General features: G+C 36.2%; 1 protein-coding gene and 1 pseudogene across 1 annotated transcript; one reads left to right on the forward strand and one right to left on the reverse strand.

The window, feature by feature from the left end:
- Positions 1 to 887: 887 nt before the first annotated feature.
- LOC121407555 (transcription and mRNA export factor ENY2-like) lies at positions 888 to 5,951 on the reverse strand. Its single transcript, XM_041598690.1, has 5 exons — positions 5,846 to 5,951; positions 4,123 to 4,203; positions 2,983 to 3,053; positions 2,212 to 2,286; positions 888 to 1,574 (listed from the first exon to the last, which is right to left on the reverse strand). The coding sequence occupies exons 1-5, from the start codon at positions 5,869 to 5,871 to the stop codon at positions 1,498 to 1,500; spliced, it is 330 nt and encodes a 109-aa protein (XP_041454624.1). The 5' UTR covers positions 5,872 to 5,951; the 3' UTR covers positions 888 to 1,497.
- A 4,933-nt stretch (positions 5,952 to 10,884) lies between these two features.
- Positions 10,885 to 20,920, forward strand: LOC121409686 (annotated as a pseudogene).
- Positions 20,921 to 23,706: the final 2,786 nt, after the last annotated feature.

Here is a 23,706-nt window from a genome sequence, read left to right on the forward strand (position 1 = left end):
TCATACACTCACCATTTCCTTGTATTGTATCATATCAATGATAGAATATTTCAATTTTTGCAATTCGGACAAAGAAGCTCTTTATTGAATGACGTAGTTTGCAACAATGGCAATGGCTCTTATCCACGGAGCAATAATATTTTTTCACATCAATTATGTTTAGGAAAAATTGCAAGATTCCATATTTCTTATTTAATGAAAATAAAATTGTGGATGACATTAGTTGTCTCATTTCCATCCTCACTAGTGTATGCATATTTTGGGAAATTCAGCGATACTTTAAAATATTGTAACTTTCCTTTCTTACAACATACAATTTGATGAAAATTTTACTAACATGCTTGTTGATTTTCAATTTTTATTAAAAAAAACAACTTTTTGCAGGGATAGTGACCTTTAATCTTGAACACACACCAATGTCAATTAAATTTGCAGTTAATTAAATATCTTTACAACATTTATATCACATGCATTACTGATGTAATGTTTCTTGAATTTTCACTTTCATTATATTCTAAATTCTGTAGGATGCTGAGCAAATTTAATCAAAGAAACTATGAATAATGAAATGTGCTTTATATTACACACACATAAAACAAAACAAATCAAAGTTCATGAGATCTTTCATATAAAACGTCTCAAAGCATATACTTTAGTGAGTTTTTTTTTAGACATTATGTTGCCCCAAAGAGAGTTGAAGTATCTTCAGTTTCTATATCATTTTGTTACCAGCCTGGAGAAATACCAGTACCATTCAGAATTTCTCATTCTAATCTCAACTTTCACAGCATATGAAGAGGGTCCAGATAAAAAAGCCATAGAAAAATGATTGCTTCTCAGCATCATTAAGTGTGTTTTGTTTCCCCTCACTCATTTTTTTAACTAGAAATGGATGAAAGTTTTCGGGAATTCCTTTAAAAAATACTTAGAACTGCAAAAGACTAGACTTCTTTGAATGATACATCAGTCAGCGATATTCAGGTTTAGAAACTAGAGCACAAGCAATCTGATTAGAAATGTGTCAGAATCATTCAAACAAAGGGCAATTCATCTACTGTTTACCTTTTTCATTTTTCTGTGAATTTTGCTCTAGTCAGTTCGAACAGAAATACACATACTTGATGAAACTCAACTAATAAAAGGTTTGAAATGGAAAAACAACTATTAGGAAAAATTGACTTTAAATGTACTGTTTGAAAGTAAATTATTCAACTGAAACAACTTTGAATAAGTAGAGCTGACAGTATAATGATTTACCCTTTGATGGACAAAAAATGTACTTAGATGCGCCCTACACATTCTAGTAGAGGTGATAACTTGAGAATTCACTGATGAGAAATCAAGGTGGAATTGGACACACATCACATGATGATGCAGTCTTTGACACACTTATCAGGAGAGTTGCCAGAAATATAACTTGTGATGATCAATTCAGTCTTTGGCATAAAAATCAATAGATTTGCTAGACACGCATCACAGACCTCGCTCACAGAAGTATCAGATGTTTGATTGCTGGGCCAGAAAGGCTCGAATCCGATGAAGCAACTCTCGCTTCACCTCATCGGGTACAAGTTCTATGGATGATAAAATTTACTGACTCAAATTACTGACTCAGGTTCATATGAAATTATACTATTCTTCAGTTTTCTACTGATTTATGAAGTGAAACTTGTTTTCACAAAAAAGGGAGACATTTCAGCTAAATGATCAACCAAAACAGGGGTCAACATTTCAGCTTGATTCCATTTTGGAATTCAAGAAATTTTCCTAAAGGTATGCATAAAGTTTTCATGAAGAATCAATAATGTGAATAATACTCCAGTATCATCTAACATTCTAATCTTACAGTCACTTGCTTTATAGTGTATATTATGTCATTACTCTAAATCACCAAATGAAGCTTCTCATGGGTTTATTCTGAGTAGAGACATATGTTTTCTTGCATTCTCAACAATGAATTTGAAAACAAAACTTGCAGTATAGAAATTTGTTTCTTATGTATTCTATAAGTATTTCTGTGATTTCACTTATAGTGTTTCTTCTTCTATTTACATCATATTACAAAGAAAAATAACTTTAAAAAAAATATTCTGTGACATACTTAATAACAGACCAACAAATAGAATTACATAATAACGGCTAAGGATTAACTGGCCTAGGGCCCAAAATATTCTGAAAAATATATACTCTCTTTAAATACAAAATACATACCTCTTCCTTTGGGTGTTATTTCAGCTACTAAATCATCTACAGTCACATGCTCAAGTCCTTTTCTCCTCACAACCTCTGGAATACATAAATCAAATATGTGTGATTACATATGCTGCATTACACTAGATTGCTTCTGATAAATTAAGTGTAAAGGACTATATAAACAAGTATTATTATTATCAGGCCTAATTAGTATCATCATCATCAATATCATTATAGTGATTTTTAAAGTATTGATCGTTCTTTTTATTGCTTATATGTTGTATGTATTATACCATTTTCATGGATGTGAATAAAGTGAATTTGAATCATATGAAAAAGGTTCAATTCAGTAAATGATGGAACATCAAAAAACCTTATGCAGTTTCTACAACAGCCCTTCATATTTTTCTTCTTTTCACTGCTCATATACAATTTTATCTAAATCATGGATTAACTTATATCAGATCATAGTCCACTAGTATATATCCATTTTCCAGGAACTCAATCTATTAATGCCTTAAATTTTCAATACTCCAGCCACACATTTTGTGTACCCTTTTATCCCCTGATATTTGAATTAGTATGGATTAATTGTTACAGGGGAAGTTCACCCTGATAAAAAGTTTGCTGTAAAAATACCAGACAGAAAAAAAGATATTGGTAAAGGCTTGAGGAAAACCTTTCTCCTATTATTACAATGAAACTTTTGTCAAGGTAAACTTCCCATTAAAAATTGAATGTCAAAAGGTAAATCTACTGTACTCTATAGATTTTTCTGCCATTTCTAACCTTTGCAGTGAGCTTTTAGTTCATCCCTCCAGCCAGACTCTATCAGCTTATTCCTCAGGAGCTCCTTCAGTCTAAACAATGAGAAATGTGAAAGTTAGGTCGATAGAAAAGGGAAGGTTTGCAACATTTTAAAGCAAATGGGAACAAGCATCCTTGTATAGCACCAGCTCAATTCCTCAACTACTCAAATCTGGCCAGGTTTTGAACCCATAATGCATCATTATGAGGAGTGTAGTCTTGTAATATAGGCCCAATTGAATGATAACACTGAGTCAGTACTCAATGCATTTGTACTGCAATACTTATGTTACTGAGCAGCAAAATATGTAATTTTCCTCTCAGCATAAATAAAAGTATAGAAAATATATTATCTGTGTTATAAGTAATTATCTCAAATGATATTTAGGTATATCAAAAACTTTTTTATAATGCAGAGTCAATAAAATTCTGTACAAACAGTGCTTATTTGTCAGTTCAAAAAATGAATTGATTTTAAAAATGAATGAATTTTAAATCACATCCATTTAATAGACATCATTTTATTGACCCAAGTACAAGTCACAAACAGGTGAAAGAAATTAATTGATCGATTGACATTTCTTGGATTAAAGATCCTAGAATCAAAGATTATAAATAATGATATCAAACATCTTAGTCTAATTTTCAAAATCTTGGTTTTTGACAAAATCTATGCTCAAGAAACTTAATCCTATAATACTTAATGCAAATTGTGTATGTAAAAAATTCACAAATGTGTCATTACTTTTACTTTTCCTGATTTTGATTATTGAACTAGTATCATAGACAAATATCATTGAAAAGAACAATAAAAAAACATTGAAAACAAAGAAATACCTAAGAAATTGAAAAAAAAATACATCAACAATTTTTTATACTGCCATTTTTCCCAATAAATCTTATAAAGACTGTCTAGACTAGGAATCTAGACAGCAGTTTTGGAGCTTTATTTAAATACACCCAATTTCTGATTTAATGCAAAAAATGAATCAACAATTAATAAAGCAATTAAAAATAGATGTGAATCATTTAATGCAATAATAATTTCAAAATTGGACATTACAACAAGGGTGATCGGTGATATTAATGCTAATTTCATGTTTTGTAATATAAATCATTTACCTCTCCTTCTCTCCTGTCTCTACCAGTTTCTGATTAATACTTGCTCTCATCTGTGCATCTTTGATCTTCCTATCTCCATAGCTATAAAACATGAGATAAATGACGGAAGGGGTCAGGTGATGTCAATGTTGGAAAGGAAATGTTCGCCTTTTTTTTTGAAGGCCTGTGTAATGTTAATGCAGAAAAAACACTAGGTGTAAAGGAGTGTTAAATTCAGTTGAATAGAAAAAAAAAACATAATCTTTTTTAATTTCATATTGTGATTCAATAACTTTTAATGTGATATAAAACTAAAATCCCAAATTTTGATTCCAAATAGCCGGTGTTTAGGTTCATTGACCATTCGCTGTTAATATTGCTATCGCAGCTTCAGTAGAATCGGAAATGAGCACCATGGCGCTATCGCAGATATGAACAAAATTTGTGAGCGTTGGTTGGCTAACTTGTCAATCAGTAGATGCGCTGGTCCAAAAATTGGGATTGTCCCATAAAAACAAGGATATCCTCATAAACCAAGACAAATCATGTCTTGATAAATTGAAATTGTCCTTGTTAATTGGGACAGTTTTTTTTTCACTTACCCCTGCGGGACATAGACGGCAATTACAGGAATTGAGAGTGCTAAAAATAGATTAAGTGAATTTCCCCCAGTTCACCGTCAATTTTCACAATCGAGGCTTGCCGTCTTCAAATAATCTTATTATGAAACCTGATCAGTTTACATTGACTAGCGCACTTGAATGGTGTCGGCACTTGACAGAAGAATGAATTTTCTGAGATTTCTTGTGTGGAGAAATCTTTGAAAACTGAGACAGTCCCTGTAAACTTGGACAATCCCAATTTCCTGACCAGTGCCTCTACTATGCCTGCCATTCCTGCTGATATCACTACAATGATCGCATCATGAAATATGATAGGAAGAATCCTCTTTCCCCCTCTGTGATTGTGGAGTGTATCCTGACTGATATGGTTTTACACTTCAGTCTAGCATTAGGACTTAGGTCAGCCCCCCCCCCCCTCCTTGAAAAAAAATGAAAAAATGTGAAAAGAAATGCCATTGGGTGATTTCAAGTCCGGTGTTGGCCTTGGTATTGAAATTTGGATATTGCTCCAAAATTTATTCATAGTTTGCAAAACTGATCCAGATAACATCATTAACACCTCAACAAGTAGCGAGTTTCTTTTCATGATCATCTTCATTTTATGTTTGGCATTATAATTATGTAAAAATTGACCCAACACCAGGCAAAAAGCCAAAAGGTCAACACCGTACTTGTTGAAATCACCCAATCATGTGAATGTCAAATCACATCAATCTCAACTAAAATTCAGAATTGACCCATCCCCATTTCAATTGCTAGCATGGTTTGAAATATTAAACTTAAAGCTAAACGAATTTGATTTTGAATTAAGCAGGCACTCAAATTTGCCGGTCGCGATCGCCCTGAGCCGGGAGCTGGACAACTGCATCCAGTGTGCGGTACAGTCTCGCCGCACCAGTCCCGCCTGAACTTCGGGCAAGCTGCGCTTGCACTGCGTAACACGAGACTTTTGGCTTAGCTGTCTACAGGCCGTCTGCAATAACACATAGCACAATATTCGGGGTTCACATCCAAACAGTCTTACTGTAAATTACTTTAGAAAATCCTTCATAAACAGGGAAATTAATTCATTCCGAGGAAAACACCTAAAATGGACAAGGAATGAACTTGATGAAACTTACTCTGCCATGATTGATGTTGGTTGCATTCCTGAAATGCTGAACTAAGCGACCAATGTATCAATTTTCGGCAAAACCTCAGCAGAATGCAGAATATCAGCGGTAAATGGCCGTAATAATGTCAAGCAACTAGTAAAATCAAACGCTTACTTCAGTCCCGAATGCAACGATTTTTAGTCTTATTCAAGTCACCTTCCCTCGTCTAAAATGATCTCACATTTGAAAGCTAATTAAGTTGACGTCCTGGTTTCACCGATCACTCCCTTGATTTTTCAATAAGGAAAAGGGGAAAAATGGGGGAGGGGGGGAGAAAGGAGAGAGAGAGCAGGCGCGGACTCATAGCCGTCATCCCCCCCCCCCGAAAAAGGGAGAAGGGCCCGGGAGAAGGGAAAGAAAATGCCGGGAGAAAATGAAGGAGGAATTGATAGGAAAAGAAAGAGAAAGAAGAGTAGGGATTGAGAGAGGAGACAAAATTAAAGGGGAGAGGGAAAGAGATAAAGAGGGAATGGAGAGGAAAAATAAAAGAAAGAAGGAATTCGGGGAAAATAAATTAAGAGAAGGAAAGAAGTGATCGAGTGGGGAAACAAAGGTGAGGCAAGAGAACATTATGAAAAATACGAGACATTTGGCTTCCTCCTGCTCGTACGCACGGGCGTCCGTCGATATAACACATATTTTTATGAAAATATGCACCCTTTTTCTTAAAAGTTGATGGAGAGGGGGGAAAATTAATCGTATCAAGTCGGGGTATTCAGTAATGAGTACAGGAGAAACTATATTTCACTGATTTTCATGATTCATTCCATTTGATTAACTCATCTATTCGTGTTTTGGGGCTAATCTTTCCCTTACGCATTGCTTTTTGGCAGAAGTTCTATGGAAAATGCACCTTTTTTCACACAAACTTTGAGACACTCTGTATTCATTCCCCCATTGCTCGAGAATGAATGGGCAGTTAACAACGGGGTTAAAGATTTATTGAGGAACGGAATGTATATTTCATGAAAATGAAAGCCATTTTCCCATTGGATATCTTCAATACGTGTTTTTTACTAGATGAAGTTAGTTGTCGAATAGGCTGTCCTGGCATTTGAGGTCTCTATCGGTGACGTCACTCAGGATCGTCATGCCTGAACCATCGGCCGGCCGGGCAGGGGTCGCAATGGTAGTATGATTTATGGATAATGCACTCGATATATACAATAATCTTGTCCTCCCGTTCAAATGAATGTGAAACTCATATAATTTTCATCAGAGCATTCAACAGGAGTACTGTAGTACACATTTCTTTGTTATAAGTGAATTAAAGTCCCTCCAGTGAGTTTGATCACACCTATTGCGAAAATGTATCACCCCTACGTTGTAACACAGTCAGCTGTTTGCACTCAGGGTCACTCCGTGACCTGTGTGTGCGTTCAAGAGTTGTACACGATTTTCTGTCTCATTTAGGCAGAAATCTTTCATAATGAAAAGAAGGGAGGGAGAACGAGAGAGAAAAGGGAAAGAAGTGAAGGAAAGGAGTGGAGAGGGGGGAAACAAAAGGAGAGGGAAGAAAGAGAAGAAAAAAGGGAATAAAGAAAACGAAGGGGAAATAGAAAGAGAAGGATAAGAAGGAAAAGGAAGTTAAAATGAATGGGAAAGGGAGGGAAAATGTGTCATGATCTCGATTGGGCCTTACTTACCCATTTCTTTTAAAGTTTATTTGGTGGGGTGTCTCATTTTCAAAAAGAAAATCATGTCCCAAATATTTCATATGCTCTTCAATATAATCCCTCAAAGGAAATGGCTAAGAAATAACAAACTACTGATTCTTTGAAACTATCTTGCATTTCCATAAACTCATTATTAATGATTAAAAAATGAGTTTTCACTGGCTGCCTATCACCACTTCATGCTTTGCTCATCACCAGCAAAATAGAGTGCTAAGACCAAGTCCAATAGCTAGCGGCCGGGGCCAGCGGCAGCCTGTGAAAACATCTTTAGTCAACAAAGTTTTGGAAATTCAAGCACTTCTTATTCGTTATTTCTTACTATAATTTCTTTGAATTGAGGCATCATACAAAAGCAGATAATCTTTTTTTTCTTTAATTCTGACCGTCTTTTTGAATTGGTTGTCCTAGCTTTAAACTCACCGATGGATGGATAAGGTCTATGCATAATGCAGGGCACAAAAGAGACCTACACATATTGAACAAGTGGAATGCCTCTGGCCGTCTCACCTGCATCACGCAGTTCAATATAGCAGCAGTGCTGACTTTGAAAACTACTCTAACTCGCACAAGATGTTTAGTGATACATGGTTACTCTTATGTCCACTTTTTATGAACTAGACCAATAAACTTACAGAGATATGATGGTTATTCAACAAAAAAACCCAACATGGCCAAAGTTCATTGACCTTACATGACCTTTGACCTTGATCATGTGACCTGAAACTCGCACAGGATGTTCAGTGATACTTGATTACTCTTATGTACAAGTTTCATGAATCAGATCCATAAACTTTCAAAGTTATGATGGTAGTTCAACAGATAACCCAATTCGGCCAAAGTTCATTGACCTTTGACCTTGGTCATGTGACCTGAAACGCGCACAGGATGTTCAGTGATACTTGATTACTTTAATGTCCAAGTGTAATGAACTAGATCAATAAACTTTCAAAGTTATGATGGTAATTCAACAGATACCCCCGATTCGGCCAAAGTTCATTGACCCTAAATGACCTTTGACCTTAATCATGAGACCTGAAACTTGCACAAAATGTTCAGTGATGCTTGGTTACTATTATGTCCAAGTTTCATAAATCAGATCCATAAACTTTCAAAGTTATGATGGGAATTCAACAGATATCCCCAATTCGGCCAAAGTTCATTGACCCTAAATGACCTTTGACCTTGGTCATGTGACGTGAAACTCATGCAGGATGTTTAGTAATACTTGATTAACCTTATGTCCAAGTTTCATGAACTAGGTCTATATATTTTTTAAGTTATGATGACATTTCAAAAACTTAACCTCAGGTTAAGATTTCGATGTTGATTCCTCCAACATGGTCTAAGTTCATTGACCCTAAATGACCTTTGACCTTGGTCATGTGACATGAAACTCTAAAAGGATGTTCAGTAATACTTGATTAACCTTATGGCCAAGTTTCATGAACTAGGTCCATATACTTTCTAAGTTATGATGTCATTTCAAAAACTTAACCTCAGGTTAAGATTTGATGTTTACGCCGCCGCCGCCGCCGGAAAAGCGGCGCCTATAGTCTCACTCTGCTATGCAGGTGAGACAAAAATGAAAGCAAAAAGTCTTCACTTTCAAAGGGGGGGGGGCACACTTCGTTTTAACAGCATTTTTACATTACAGATTTTAATTGTGCCTCTGAAAAGGGAAGGGGATGGGCATGAGCCGGCTGGGCCCCCCCCCCCCCCTGGATCCATCAGTGATTTGTAGGCTTACAGTACAATTTCTTTGTTCTCATTTAATTTCTGCTCTTTGATAGTTCCTCTCCATCAGTCCTTCCTTCTACCCCCCCCCCCCCGACACCGGCACATTCTCATGCTCACTCTGCTCCCCCTCTATATTCCTTCTTTCTTTCTCCCCCTCTTTTTCTCCCAAGTTACATGTTCATGCCTCTCAATCTCTCTCCCTCTCTTACCGTCCCTCCCTCTTGCCCCATTCCCCCTATGATCCATTCTCTTAACTCATCACATGCAATAAATGGTAAGATCAGAGATTTTAAGTGAGTCTATATCCAGCAAAAATATTTATTGTTATACACCTAAAAATAACGAATGATTCATATGATTTTTTCCTAATGAATGAAAATAGCATGGCTGACAAAGAAAAGGAAATGAAAAAATAGCAAAAGAAAATAAAGAGGAAAAGAAAGAATATACATATATAAAATGTGTGGAAAACTCACAGGTTATTTGTTAACAAAATTTATTCTATTTCATAGAATTATCAAGTGAAATGCATCACAAAATGAGAATATTTCAATTAGACAATGTATATCTATCTACATGAACTAATCACCATTATAAGATGCTGACATGTTTGCTCATTACCAAGAAGAGAAGAAAACAAAAGCTACCTTGGATACTACATTCATTAATTTTGTGGATCTACACACTTTATTCTGGCAGTGAAATAAAAATGAAGTATCCAAGATTAAAATAATAATAATGCTTCAGTTTTCATTATGGTAAGAATCACGAGCATGAAAAATGATTAAAAACAGACTCATATGACCAGTGGGCTGTTAAAACTCACCTGTCTGAAACTGTGTACATTTAGCAGAGATCAAAAAATCCTAATTAGGCAACCCACTCTTGCCTACAAAGGGTTCTCTGCAGGAATTATAAAACATTTTTTCAGACAATATGAGGTTGCCATAATTCTAAAATACAGCATTTTATGAGTTATCTTCAAAATTTGTAACTTTTGAAAAATGAGATTTAACAGTCCAAGTGATATTTAAACTATTGACATTGTACGTGTGCTAATGATCTGGAAAACACATCATGAATACATATATACATGTATATGAATACTATCATTCACAAAGAAGTCAATTTTGATGAAAGTAAGTTTGTTTGTCAGGAAAAACTCATCATCTTTAAAGAAAATTTGCATATATATCAATTATTATTCAGAACATTAACACCCTAGATAATTTTCTAATGATACTGTCTGAATCTGGTGAACACATGTTTATTTTCTTTGACAGAAAAGCAAATGTCACTAATCAGGATTTAAAGGCAGAAAGTGCCATTTTTGGTAGTGTTCAAAAGTCTTAGAACATAAGTATCTTAAAACTCAGAATAGTTCAAATGCTTTGGTAAAGTTTAATAATGTTAATTATATAGGAGTATTACCTAACATACAAAAGTAAACATTTCATATTTGAGGACAAACATAAGTTAGAGTGTCTTATTCTTTTATTTTTCTTTTTTAAAAGCCCTCTGAACACTTTTCTCACAAATTTATTAGCTGTTTTTTGCAATTCCTTCCTTTAATAATTTGTTTTTCACAAAAAAGAGAACAAAATATATGTAAGGGATTCTCATACAAATAATGAAGTGTCTTGAAAAAAAAAATGCATGAATTGGAAAACAGGTTGTAATATGGAGGATGATCCTAGCATTGACTCTGGCTATGTCCGTTCCAATGTGGAGTCTTTTTGTGGAAAACAGGGGGGGGGGGCTAAATTTACTAGACTAGTTTCTTAAAAATTCTTTGGAACATATTTGAGTTTATGGCCTTTTACTCTGCTTGTTTGGCTTTAAAAAAAAAACTAAATCAAGCAAGAATCATCCTACTGGATTGGGGATGCAAGCTATGCTAATCACAATGACCACCTGTATCTAAAACCCCCTTTGGGTTGGGTTTTCCAAGAAGACTTTCACAAGTTCTCTAACATTGAAATGCAGTACTTTTACATGTATGGTTACGAAAAGTATAGACTTTTCCAGAAGGATCAATAGAATATTTTGTAATAGGCAACATTCTCACCCCCACCCCCCACCCCCTCCCTCTCCCCCTCTACATTATCCTTGGATGTGTTTATGTTTAGCTCTAACAGGTTTATGGGCAGGGTGGTGACCGAGGCCAGCAGGCGGTCGCTGTACAGTGTTTCATTTGGGTCAACATAGTTTGTAGTGGAATAGAATAAGCCATGGTCAGAAAATCTATGGACTGTCAGTGTAAGACAGTGTAGAACTCTTCAGACTGAGATATTTTGTTGTGTATAGTTTATTAACTTGGTCTTGTATGGCAGTAGAATTTGGGGAAACACTAAATGGTCAGTATATCATAGTACAAAAAGAGAACACAGCTTATGACGTGGCATGGAGAGCTGCCACATGTATGGAACAGTGGAGAGACTTTTGCAATTGAAAAGGATTGGGCAGAGTTGGATTGGCTGTGAAGAGGAATAGGACACTGATGGTATTTGTGGAATATTTCATTTTGTGATTAACCATTTATTGAGCATTTTTTGAGCAATTTATTTACCTCGGAAGTACGCATAAAGTTATATGCATCCAAATGTTGGTATTAGAGTCAAAACACCTTGATAAATGCTATCCAGATTTGAGCATTTTTTCAAAGCCAATTATTGGAATCAAAACACCTCCTAAGAAGCTATCCTGATTAATATTCTTCGATTTTGAACATTCGTTTTGGTCAACACTTGATAATAGACGCTATCCGGAGTATCTTCCTTAAATTTGGATCCCTTGAGATGTTATCCTGGTCAATTATTGAGATATTTACTTAGGTCCCGTTATCGTTATCTCTATATCAAACAAATAGACACAACCTGCTTCTTTTTATTTTGTTTGATTTTCACTGTGGATACTGACTGATCAATTTTTATATAATATATTGAGTTTGTTTACCTGATCCTGTCCAAGTCATATTAGATTTTTTTAGAGTGTTCCTTTATAGCCTTGGATATATCCCAAGTTATTCTGAAAAACCTGTTTGACTTTTTTTTACTCCTTGATTACAGAAAAGTATGTTAGTTTGAACCTTGCATAATTTGGTGTCAGAAGTGGGATTTTAGTCAAGGAATATAATATTTTAGGCTACTCAGCACGGTGTTTTCATTGTTATTCTTGATTTACAACTTTATTACCTAACAATTAATCATCTCCTCCTCCATTCCGTAAACAATTTCTAGACGGTAGGATGGCCACTGAAGGTAATAACGGGGGTGTCCCCATCTCATCCTCCAGCCAAGTCAAAGCTCCAATAGTGCGGCTCCCTTACTTTCCCTTACATTCTACAATACCAACTGTCAGTGGGACAACCTTGAAGCCACTCAGGGAATATAGGGGTGGATTGCAAGAGTGGAGGCAGCCTATAAAGCGTGAAATACCCTGAGGATCAGAAATCGCATGTCATCGTCCATCACCTCGCAGGAGAGGCCCGCAGGGAAGTGATGGTTTTAGATGGTGCGTCACGGACAGACCCTTCTAAGATATTTGAAGCTCTTCGAGATATCTACGGAAAGAAGGAGACATTGGCATCCTTACTCAATAAACTCCATGGACGACATCAAAGGCCCGGGAGACAACTAGACAGTTTGCCTTGGCTCTCCAAGAACTCACAGGAAAGACTGAAAGTAAATACAAAATATCTGACGTGGATGAGGTGTTGTGTGGATGCTTCCTTGAAGGGATGCGCTAGGGTCCCAGGAAAATTTCTGTGAGCTGTTATGCTCATCAGAAGGGGGCTACCTCTTTTAGGATGCTGAAGGAGGTGGCAAGAAGGACAGAAACAGAGGAGGAAATGGTGGGTCGCGGTGAGTTTGGTCAGGCTGAGGCATCCGTGTTCAAGACAGACAGGGTAGGCGGCTTGGCAGAAAATGGTGCTACATTCACCCTTTCCCAATTGGCTGATGAGCTGAAGGCCCTTCGGGTTACTATTACTGAGATGAGTCAGTAGGTGGCCAAGTGAGGCAGAGGATCTGGAAATCAGCAGGGAGGAAAGACCAGGAACCCAAGCTGGGAAGACCAAGGCCGCCCAAGGTGTTTCAGCTGCAATGAATGGGAACACATGGCCCGAAACTTATGCACAAGGATGTCTACTACGTAGCAAGAAAAAGCTAAATGGATCCAAGAGCAACAAGAATAGCATGATCAGGGAACATCTGTCTTTGAAGAGGTCTAAACTTCTTCAAGCGGTAAAGAGAGATGACAACACTGATAAGTCTGGACAGTTGATGGAAAGATCCATTGTACTCAGTCAGACAACCCAAGGATGCATAAAATGTATGCATACATTTGTTTCTGAAAATTTTGTATGTAGACTGCATTGCCGGGGAGGGGGGGGATCACTTTTATCACAGCATGGCATTACCATATACACAGTGCAAAACATTCGCTCTAGTAGCAGTTCTTCAATGGCCAAATCAGTCCTAGCGTTTGAAACGACCACCAAATAATGGCCCACCTCATCCAACCACACATGCATGCTCTCTCGTCACTTCAAGGAACTATTCTGAACCATATGCTAACTGCTAGACCACAGCCAGTACCAACATCTCAGAGCGACCAGAGAGCTACAAGTGAAAACAGTCATTGAAGCCATGATATGCCACTTGAATGTACTCCTTGTAAGAAGGCTTTTGAGGAGTATGTAGAGCTATCAGACTCTCAAGCCATCAATCTTGCTGAAAAAAACAGTCGATCAGATATCAGCATTATGGACATCTCAGCGGAAACTGCACATAGCCAGTAGTGCTAATGCAACTGGATCCAGCTTTCAGGGGAATGCTGCGACAGCCCATGGACAGCAACATGAACACATAGCAAGGGAACAGTTCAAGAAGGAGACAGGCAGCCACATATTTAAAGACCATATTCGAACTGGGAACTAAAATATATATGTTGTATACCAAACTGAAGCTTATGATATAGAGAATTGACAAATTAAAATTATTTTCCTGGAAAATGCAATACGGATGAGAAATGGAATTTGAAATATGAAATTCAAGAGCTTCAAAACCCGGAAGAAATATCGCACCGAAGAGACAGTGAGATGATGACGTCATGCTATGAAGGAAAGTGAGCTAGATATCCAGGTGGGTGTTTCATAAAGCTGTTCGTAAGTTAAGAGCGACTTTAAGAACGACTGGTGATGCTTTCTTGTGGTAAATCACATACAACCAAAATGTTCATTGGCAATGGTTTATTACGCGTAAGGATCACCAGTCGTTCTTAAAGTCGCTCTTAACTTAAGAACAGCTTTATGAAACACCCACCAGGGATGCTGCTGCTAGCTAGTATTCCACACGTGATGTCAACACGACTTAGTCGGTGAGTGATTATCGACGCTACATTTTTGTGTCTTATTTTCGACTTTCATTCTGTCGTTTTTTAATCGAAGCTGATGACATATGGAACTTTATTAAATAATTATGAATATGATTGGGGAAAAATCTTATTTCATTGAATTTCTTCGCTGTTTTAACCGATCAACCAACTGGAGTTCAATTAAACCACGTTTGTGACAAATGACATCGTGTGTCAATTCCCTACCGTAATTTTTGTTTGCGTTTGATTGAGTTTGATTATACTAGATCTAACGTAATCCTCCAGATACTGAAACGCCTCAATCAACATTTGAAGTTATCCTCATGCTATATTCAAACCGAATCCTCTCATCCTTTGTGAAAAAATTGTTTAAAGAATCTTCGAATTACCCTTTTATGGATGCTGCGACGTTTATCAATCATGTTGTTTATGCTGCATTGATCGCATCAATCAAGCGCGCGCTGCCCGGCCGGCCCGCAGGCCCGAGCTGCCGCACTGCCCTTGGCTTGGGTGCCGATGGGAAGGCTCGGGCAGGGGCTGGGCCAGGGGAGACGAGCATTAGCAAGCTAAAAAAAAAGGAAGAATATTTGACAGGTGATTTGAGAATTATGTTCAGACATTACAAATGTCTGAATTTGGGTAACTTATATATAGTCTGATTAAGTTTTTACCTTGATTTACCTTGTCGGGCGTATTTGCCCCGTCTAGTATAGTCTACTACCGTATGTCACTCGTACTCATCAGAGAGCAAAAAATTTCGCCCTTTTCACCGCATTCACACAGCCAAAAATGGTCATGGTTTTGAGGGAAAAAATCAAAGTTCAGCACATTTCTGACATATTATGATCAAGTTTATTTAATGATTTTGGTATCAAATTAACCCTAGGCTAAATCTCCTGACCTGAGGTATTTTGATTCTTGTCATGGGGGGGGCATAATGGCCCCCTTTAGATCTCAGATTGTGATCACAACGAAAGTTTGCATGATGGTAGAGAATGATCTACCATCTACAAATCTACAGTTGCATTGGTAAATTTCACTGAATTCATATATTTTTTTTATATGAATTGTGATAATTTATTCATGAAATCATACTTTTTGCTCTGATGCAAAGCTCCTAGAATGCTATTTTTTTGTGAAAACATTCTTTATAGCATTCCTAACAATTGTGAATGAAAAAAATTCTGGTACCAAGTCCATGACCGATTTCTTATGTATTTATCGTTTTTAAAATTTCTTATGTATTTTTGTTTTTAACTTTTTTCATTGTTTTTTCGATGGAAATCATTCCAGACTTAATCCTGATCATAAAAAAGGCAAAATTAATTAAGTTTAGTCAGTAAGAGTAGAAATGATGATACATTTTTTAATTTTGGCTAAATACACAATTTGCATCTTTTTGGATTTGTACAGGAAATCACATTTATGAACAATTTTGGGTCTGACATTCACATGTTGCATAATGTCGTAACCATGAACATGTACCCGGGCATCACAAATTTGGTATCAAAATTTGCGCGAGACTTTACAGTAAAAAGTCAGAGAGTGGCGAGGTCAAAAAATTTTGCGCAGCAGATACATGTACATCGCGAAAATTTATGGCCCCCCCCTGGGAGAATTAGGGTTAAAGAGAATAAAATGCTCCAAATAGCCCACTTAGTTTACATTTGGTTACTACCATAATTTTGATGTGGCATTGAAAAAAAGGAAGTTCAAAGTATAGTAGGCCTATCTTGTGAGTAAAAGTACCATATTTATATGTAAACTAGTGGGATTTTGTATTATTGATAATTACTAGGCTGTCCATGGTTATCCTCGACTGTTCAGAATTTCAATGCCCTAATCAAATATTAGCTGAAAAAAAGGATTCCATTTTCATCTCATCTGTGTTGAGTGTTCAAAACTTTAACTACATGTAGGCCTGAACCTTTTTTTTATTATGAAATTGGAATATGCACATGGTGCTAACATTAGATTGTGATAAGAGGGTCTACGTATGTTAAAATCTAACAATAGTAACATCTAGATTGAACCTAACGTTATGTAATTGTCTAGATCTACATGAATAATACTTTGATGAAAAAATGTTGCATTACTACTGATGAAAAAAAAACAATTCATGCAACTATCGAGGCTAGTGAAAGATTTTTTTTTTATAATCATGATCAAGGTCATGAATCTACAGTAGAACTTTGTATGATATTAATGCACTCTTTGGTCTCAAATTAAATCTTCGATCCTTTCCAGAGATCTGAGTAATGTGACAGAAACATGTACTTGTAGATTACTTTTTAATCTCATTCTTAGATGTCGAGATGTCTAGAAGTGCTGGTGATGCAATGGACGATTCAGGAGGAGCTGTACCAAAGGCCAAGCCTGAAGGAGGATGTAGGTGTGTGGTAGGAGGTTGTAGCAACACCAACTACGACGGCTTCAGTATCCATGAGTTACCAAAACAAAAAGGCTCTGTGAGAAATGACTGGATAAATGTCATCAAACTGAAGCGTGCTAGGTTCAATGCAAATGAGCGGGTTCGCGTGCATGTTTGCAGCGGCCATTTTGATCGCACACAATATGATGAAACGCAGGTGATGTATCAGATGAATATTCAGAAACTACCACCACGATTGAAGCCGACAGCAATTCCCCACATCCACAAAGCTATCCAGCCATTCCCACCAGATTTCTTTGTACAAGAAAGTGCCACCACAACAACAACATCTACAACTGTTGTCACAACTACAGCAACAACTACTGCCACAACTTTGTCAATCACTACCATGTCTAATATGCCTTCTTCAGCAAGCTGCAGTTATAGCACACTTGATCCAGTGCCAACGGCAACTATAAGTAAACTTGCAAGACCTGTACTGTCTATATCCGGGACCAAGGAAAATACTTCTGCAGATGCAAGTACTTCAACTACGTTGACAGACGCAAGTAACAGGCCAGGCAAGAACCCTTTGAAACGTCGATTGTCAGTATACTGCCGCAAAAAGGTAAGAGATAGTTTTTATTTGTATACTTGTTATGAAAGCTTATCAATTTTTTCTATGTAGGCATGTAATAAAACTTTCAACTTCCCAAGGTAATGCAAAAAAATGTTTATTGAAATGAAATCAAAATTTCTGATTTAAAGTACGCAATAATTTTATGTCCCTGAAGAAGACATGAAAATTTTGATTTCATTTGAATATTCTTTGTTGGAGCAAAGTAGCTTACCTTCTCAAGAAATACTTTCCATCTCCTGTATCCATTACAGTTGAACACACAGAATATCTCAATCATCAGGTGTCAATTTGTTATATAACTCCCTCCTATCTCCAATTTTCATTCAAAATCCCCATTTGGGATCTTAATGAACTGTGTTGAATGCTGAAATAATATTTTAATTTAAAAGATGAATTGTGACTAGGCATGTATTTCTAATTTATTTTCACAATACAGGATGTGCAAAGAATTACAGAGGAGTATGAGCAGAAGCAAATAGAAGAAGAGTCTCAAGAACGATTGAGGAAAGAGAAAGAAAACACAAAAGCCACTCAATTCTCTCCACAAGTAAGTATTCAGTTAACTTCATAATTATACTAATATTAATAGTAATTAGCAAGCCTTGAATAAGGGTCCTAATTTCATATGTCTACCTTTTTGATGATTTACATGTAACTGCTGTTATAACAAACTGGTAGCCTCTGACATATCTCATTTGTTTCCTCCATTTTTCAGATGATCAACGAAATGTCTCAGAAACGGACAAGAACCAAGACATGTGGAATTTCAGTCAAGCCTCTTGGAAAAGCGAAAAGTAAGTTCATCTGTTGTAATAAAATAAGTATTACTTCTCCCATTTTAAATTAGTGAGGGGGGGGGGGTGATGAAATTAGTATCAACGATCACTTTTATGCCCCTACAGACAAAGCCTAGAGGGGATATGAAGTGTTGCCCCTGTCCATCTGTCCCCCCCCCAACTTGGTTTCCATGCAAGGCTAGAAAAATATTGAAGGGATTTTTATATTTTTTGTGTGTTGGTAGCTGACACCAAAATACAGGCTAAGTTCATATTCGTAGTCTGCAGGTCAAAGGTCACACCTCATTAATCATGCGAGTTGGTTTCTGCATAAATCATGAAATATTCAACAGATTTTCAAAAAATTTGGTGTATTGGTAGATGACCAGGGCTCGATTTCACTAACATTGCCGAACGATTAATCGCCCAACCCATCGCTCCCACGCAACTCATCGCGGCTGCGATTAGTTGGTTCATAGGATTTCACAAAACCCATCGCAACCACGATGCGTATTTAAGGAAAAAAAATTCTTGAATGAGGATGGGGTCAAAACGCATCGCAAGCAGCGCGCGTATATTTACCCGCAGGTTTTTTCTTGCAATTTATTATACCAAGATTCTAACGTCAATTAATTCTAAAAAAGATTGTAGTTATGAATGGACAAACTCCTACCAAGGATACGACTGAGGTAAATAAGTTTGGTTAATTTATAAAAAGATTGCTCACTACCAAATTGACGGAATTTTTCTATTCTTTGTAACAATTTCAGAGGTGTAATTAACAAAGAAGAACAACTGCTATAGACGTGTGTAAAGCTGTAGAGGCTACATCTGTCCAAATGAAAGCTCTGAGTCAAAAGAATGAAGACATACATAAGGTTGGACAGAAACATTTCCCTAAGTCTGGAAGAAAAGAGAATAGCATGCAGAAACCAAAGGGGAAAGATCTACAGAAAGGTAAATCAGAGGTTAAGAAGTGCAAGCTCTGTAAAAGGGTTCATGAGATGAAAAAAGAGTCCTGTCAAGCATGGGGACAAAAGTGCAAAGCTTGCAGTAAGCCTAATCACTTCAAGGGATCTTCAGTGTGCAAGACCAGGAATGATGATGACTACTCATCCTCAGCTGAAAGCATTAGTTTGGTGCAAATTAATGCAGTGAATATGGACAAAGAGCCAATTATCTGTAACATACTTATCAACAATCAGAGGGTACCATTCCAGCTGGAATCGGGTGCAATAGTTAATCTTCTACCACAAAAGTATCTAAAAGACAATCTAAAAAAAAGAAAATAAATAATTACATTCTGCATTGTTGTGTAGCCTACCAATACAGTTGCTATTAGCTACCATAAAATTATTGTGCCTCTTTGATTGTTTTTAAAGGAAGTTGTAACTTAGTGTCTGAATGAAAGAAAAGATGCAAATACATGATTCGTGTCCAACTTCTGCTCTACTCAACACAAAAGAGAAAAGCCCTGGGAGCCTCACAAGGTGCAGGCACTGTGTTCATTTGTCAAAATGAATGCCTCAACTCTTTTTGGAACTGATGGTAGGGGGAGCATGGGAGTTGAGAGACAGAAAGTTGAATTATGGAACAAGTGCCGATTGGCCATTATTTCTGCAGGAGGAAGGAGTGATCGATCGTCAGAAAAAATGGCAAGATCTTTCTTCAAAGGCAAAGAAGTACAACGTACAAAGAAGAAAGGAAGTGCATGGAACAGGTAAATATATCATCTTTGATCTTTGCTTGGCCCGAATAGACTTTGTTTTGTTTTCAAATATGTGCAACCTAAAAGTATTTGAAATTCTTACTAGCAAATTCTACTTGGCGAATGCAAGTAATCTTTCTTCGATAGAACATATTTTAATAAGCCTTAAAAATCAAATAATTATGAAATCACATACGCATTTAATACTCCATTGCATTACTTTAAGAAAGGGATAATGATAACAAGAAGAAACAATACAAAGGAGGGGGAAGTTGAAGAGAATGAGAGCGAAATGATTGACAAATATTTCAGTTCACTGTAAAATAAAAAACAAATTAACAAACGTGCCCATATTCATTTTTAAGTGCAAGCCTTGATGGACGAATTGATGAGGACACCATTCTCGAGATCAAGTGTCCAACACCACAGAAGATGTCTAAGCACAAGTCTCTAGCTGAACAGTAGAACATATGACGTGAGGACAAATGACAAAGGGGAGCACCGTATTTCTTCTGCCAAACAGCTGCAGCCAATGGATACTCCATGCAGGTGCAGGTGGCGCTGTACCTTGCGAAGGCATCTAAATGCAAACTCATGATTTGGACAGCATCAGTAACAATCACTGTTGAGGTCCCATTTGAACCACAGTGGTTCAGAGAGCAGTTGAAAAGACTCAAGGAATTTTCTTTTGCAAGCCTCCTCCCACTCTCACAGATGCCATAAACTCGCATACTCTGGGTGTTGTAAAACTGGCGTAAAAAAACAATCATGGTTTCATACGTGTATTAGCCATTATGATGCTAATTGCTTACTAGGATAATTTGGTTTATGCCCAGTCCCAGCAACAACTTGAGGCATTCTCACTGCATTATGATATTGTACTTCATTATTATTTTTACAATTATTTTGTTTGCATTTCTTTACTTATTGACATGCACAACTTATCGTTGTGATCATCTCAACTTCTCGTTTTATGAAGAATGAGTATGCATTTTATGTAACTCTGATAGCCTGATAGCATCTATAAGTTCTATTGCTTTACAATTCGTTCTGGTGTTATACACCGACCTTAGATCAGTCCTCAAATTAGATCATGAACACATTTTCAAACTTAAACAGCAATACAAATACATGTATAAAGCTTAATACAAATACATGTATAAAGCTTAATTTATGTAAATAAATATCATGTGTGAATCAATGTGTGTGCTGCCCAATAGCCAGTTTTGCAAACCAAATTTAAACACCTGTGACCTTGCTATAGCTTGTTGTACTTGATTATTTTTTATCCTCCTTTAGTCCCGGGTTTATTCCATAGCAATCCAAAATGACTAATCCATTTGATATTTTTTAATTTGTATTCTTACTTTTTTTTAATATTTGTATGTCAGTGTATCATATCAATGCATTATTTATTTATGTGTATGTGCATATGGAATGTATCTTTAATAATTTCATTTTGTGATGCCACTCATTCTCATAGGGCTTTTATATAAAGGTGTCCCTCTACAGACAGGTACCTGTAATAAAGAGATTAATTTAAACTACATGAACATGTATTTTTTCATACATCAGATACAAATACATGTATAAAGCTTAATCAGGAAATTCCTTTATTTTTTACTTTTTTTCTACCAAAACTTTAGAGGAAATATATTTATAATTGTTTTATAACAACTTGTTTCAGCTCCCAATAGATAAAGTCATGAAAAAAGCTGATTCAAAAGGGAGGTTGCAAGAGTTATCTAATAGGCAAATAAAGTAATGTACACTGCATAAGTAACAATTAAGAATAATACGAGCTGTGAAGTTCAAAGTGTGGACAAATTTTAAAATTTGCCTGTAATAAAAAAAAAATCTCGAGTATGAATACATTCATGAAAATTGTTCTTTTATTTCTCGTAGATGTTATAAATAAGTTGCTTGGCAGGTGATTGATTAGTGTGGTCAACTTAAAATTCTGATGAATACATTATGCCTTTATTAATGACTGTCAATGTATTTAATGAATTCAAGTAACATTGAAATTATTGTAATGGTATAATGATGGTGTGGACTGTGTGGTTGACGACAATAACCGGGCGAGTATCCAGGATTTTGCACCCAGGGGCTCGACCTGATTTTGGTGCCCCTGTGTACTTTTCGAGAAATGCCCCCCCCGCCAGGCAAACATAGTCTATGTGCCTTGAATGCATGATGAATGATCTTATTTTATATTCAAATGAAACAAAGGCAATTGAAGAATGCTTTTTTGTGTAAATGAAAAAAAAATCCATTAATATGATGTATACTAGGGCCTACCCTTTTTAAAAAGATTAAATTTATCAAATGCGAGTGCAAAACACAAGCTGAAAAAAATTAATCTAATGATCTGAAAAGAAGGGGAATTTCAAGCTTCATTTCAATTCATGAACAGAATATCATTGAACCAATAATGTGAGCTCGAAGTTCAAGCTGAAAAAGTTGATCTACTGAACTTAAAATGGAAAATTTCAAACATTATTTGAATTTAGGAAATCTACATGAAGATATCACGTCTGACAAACGTGACAAGATCTTTCAGGCAAAACGAATAGGGGAAGGATCAAGCATGCTCAATGATCTTGGATGCGAATAGGCAAATGATCCTGAGAAAAGATGAACTTATTAATGCTTCAGCATGTGGATGATTCAGTGGATAATCCAGCTTAAAGAAATTCTTCTGTCATCGTTGATGTACATATCATACCGCCCAAGAAGGATGGATCAACAAGACGGAGAAAGAACTGGAAACATGACATAGGTGACACATAGCACACATCTGTAAAAGGAAACAAGCTGCTTTGTGTAGAACTATCTCTTGTAGTCAGAATACATGTAGATTTATTTATATGGCTTTTTATTTTATATGATGGATTTTCATTTCTATTGTTTTCCTTATTATCTTTATCTAATGTTATTTTATTTCAGTCTATGTTGTAAGCTCTGCCCATAATTTTGCCAACATATAACACTACAGTACTCTCGTTTTGATTGACATTTTACTTTTCTGCAATTGTAAATTAATGTTCTGATATGTATACATGTATATTTTAATTTTTTGTTCCGATCAATTTGTATGTTTTTATATGAGTTTGATAGACATTGTGTTGTATATTAGTGTTAGATGTATTTTTCCTTTTTGATGTTGAATAGATTGTGTTAGTTTTGTACTGACTTCTCTTAAGAATGGATGAATAAAATAGGGTTGTTGTTTAGACTGAATGATAACATTGTATTGTTTGAAGAAAGCATATTTGCCAGATACTTGTATACCATTTTCAAAAGCTTGTTATTGTTTCAGGTATGATTGATACACTGCTATAGTGTTATGGATGTTGATGATCAACAGGTAATGTATGTTCATTTCTACAGATAATTTTACTGTAGTGTGCAAGCCACCCCTATCAAGAAAGAGCTTTCAAACTTCAATAAACAATTAAAACAAGACCCAGCATGCCCAGCACTTTTCATTATGGATCTTCAGAAAAAGGCCATGTTGAATCAAATCTTCAGGAATAATCAG

The sequence above is a fragment of the Lytechinus variegatus genome, chromosome 2 (assembly GCF_018143015.1).
Source record: "Lytechinus variegatus isolate NC3 chromosome 2, Lvar_3.0, whole genome shotgun sequence".
Classification (NCBI taxonomy): Eukaryota; Metazoa; Echinodermata; class Echinoidea; order Temnopleuroida; family Toxopneustidae; genus Lytechinus; species Lytechinus variegatus.

What these genes read in the sequence shown, in the direction of transcription:
- LOC121407555 (XM_041598690.1), bottom strand. Translation starts at nt 5,871, where the DNA reads ATGCAACCAACATCAATCATGGCAGA. An exon ending in CCAACATCAATCATGGCAGA is followed by an intron (nt 4,204 to 5,845) that starts GTAAGTTTCATC and finishes CATGTTTTATAG; the next exon opens with CTATGGAGATAGGAAGATCA. An exon ending in GAGACAGGAGAGAAGGAGAG is followed by an intron (nt 3,054 to 4,122) that starts GTAAATGATTTA and finishes CTCATTGTTTAG; the next exon opens with ACTGAAGGAGCTCCTGAGGA.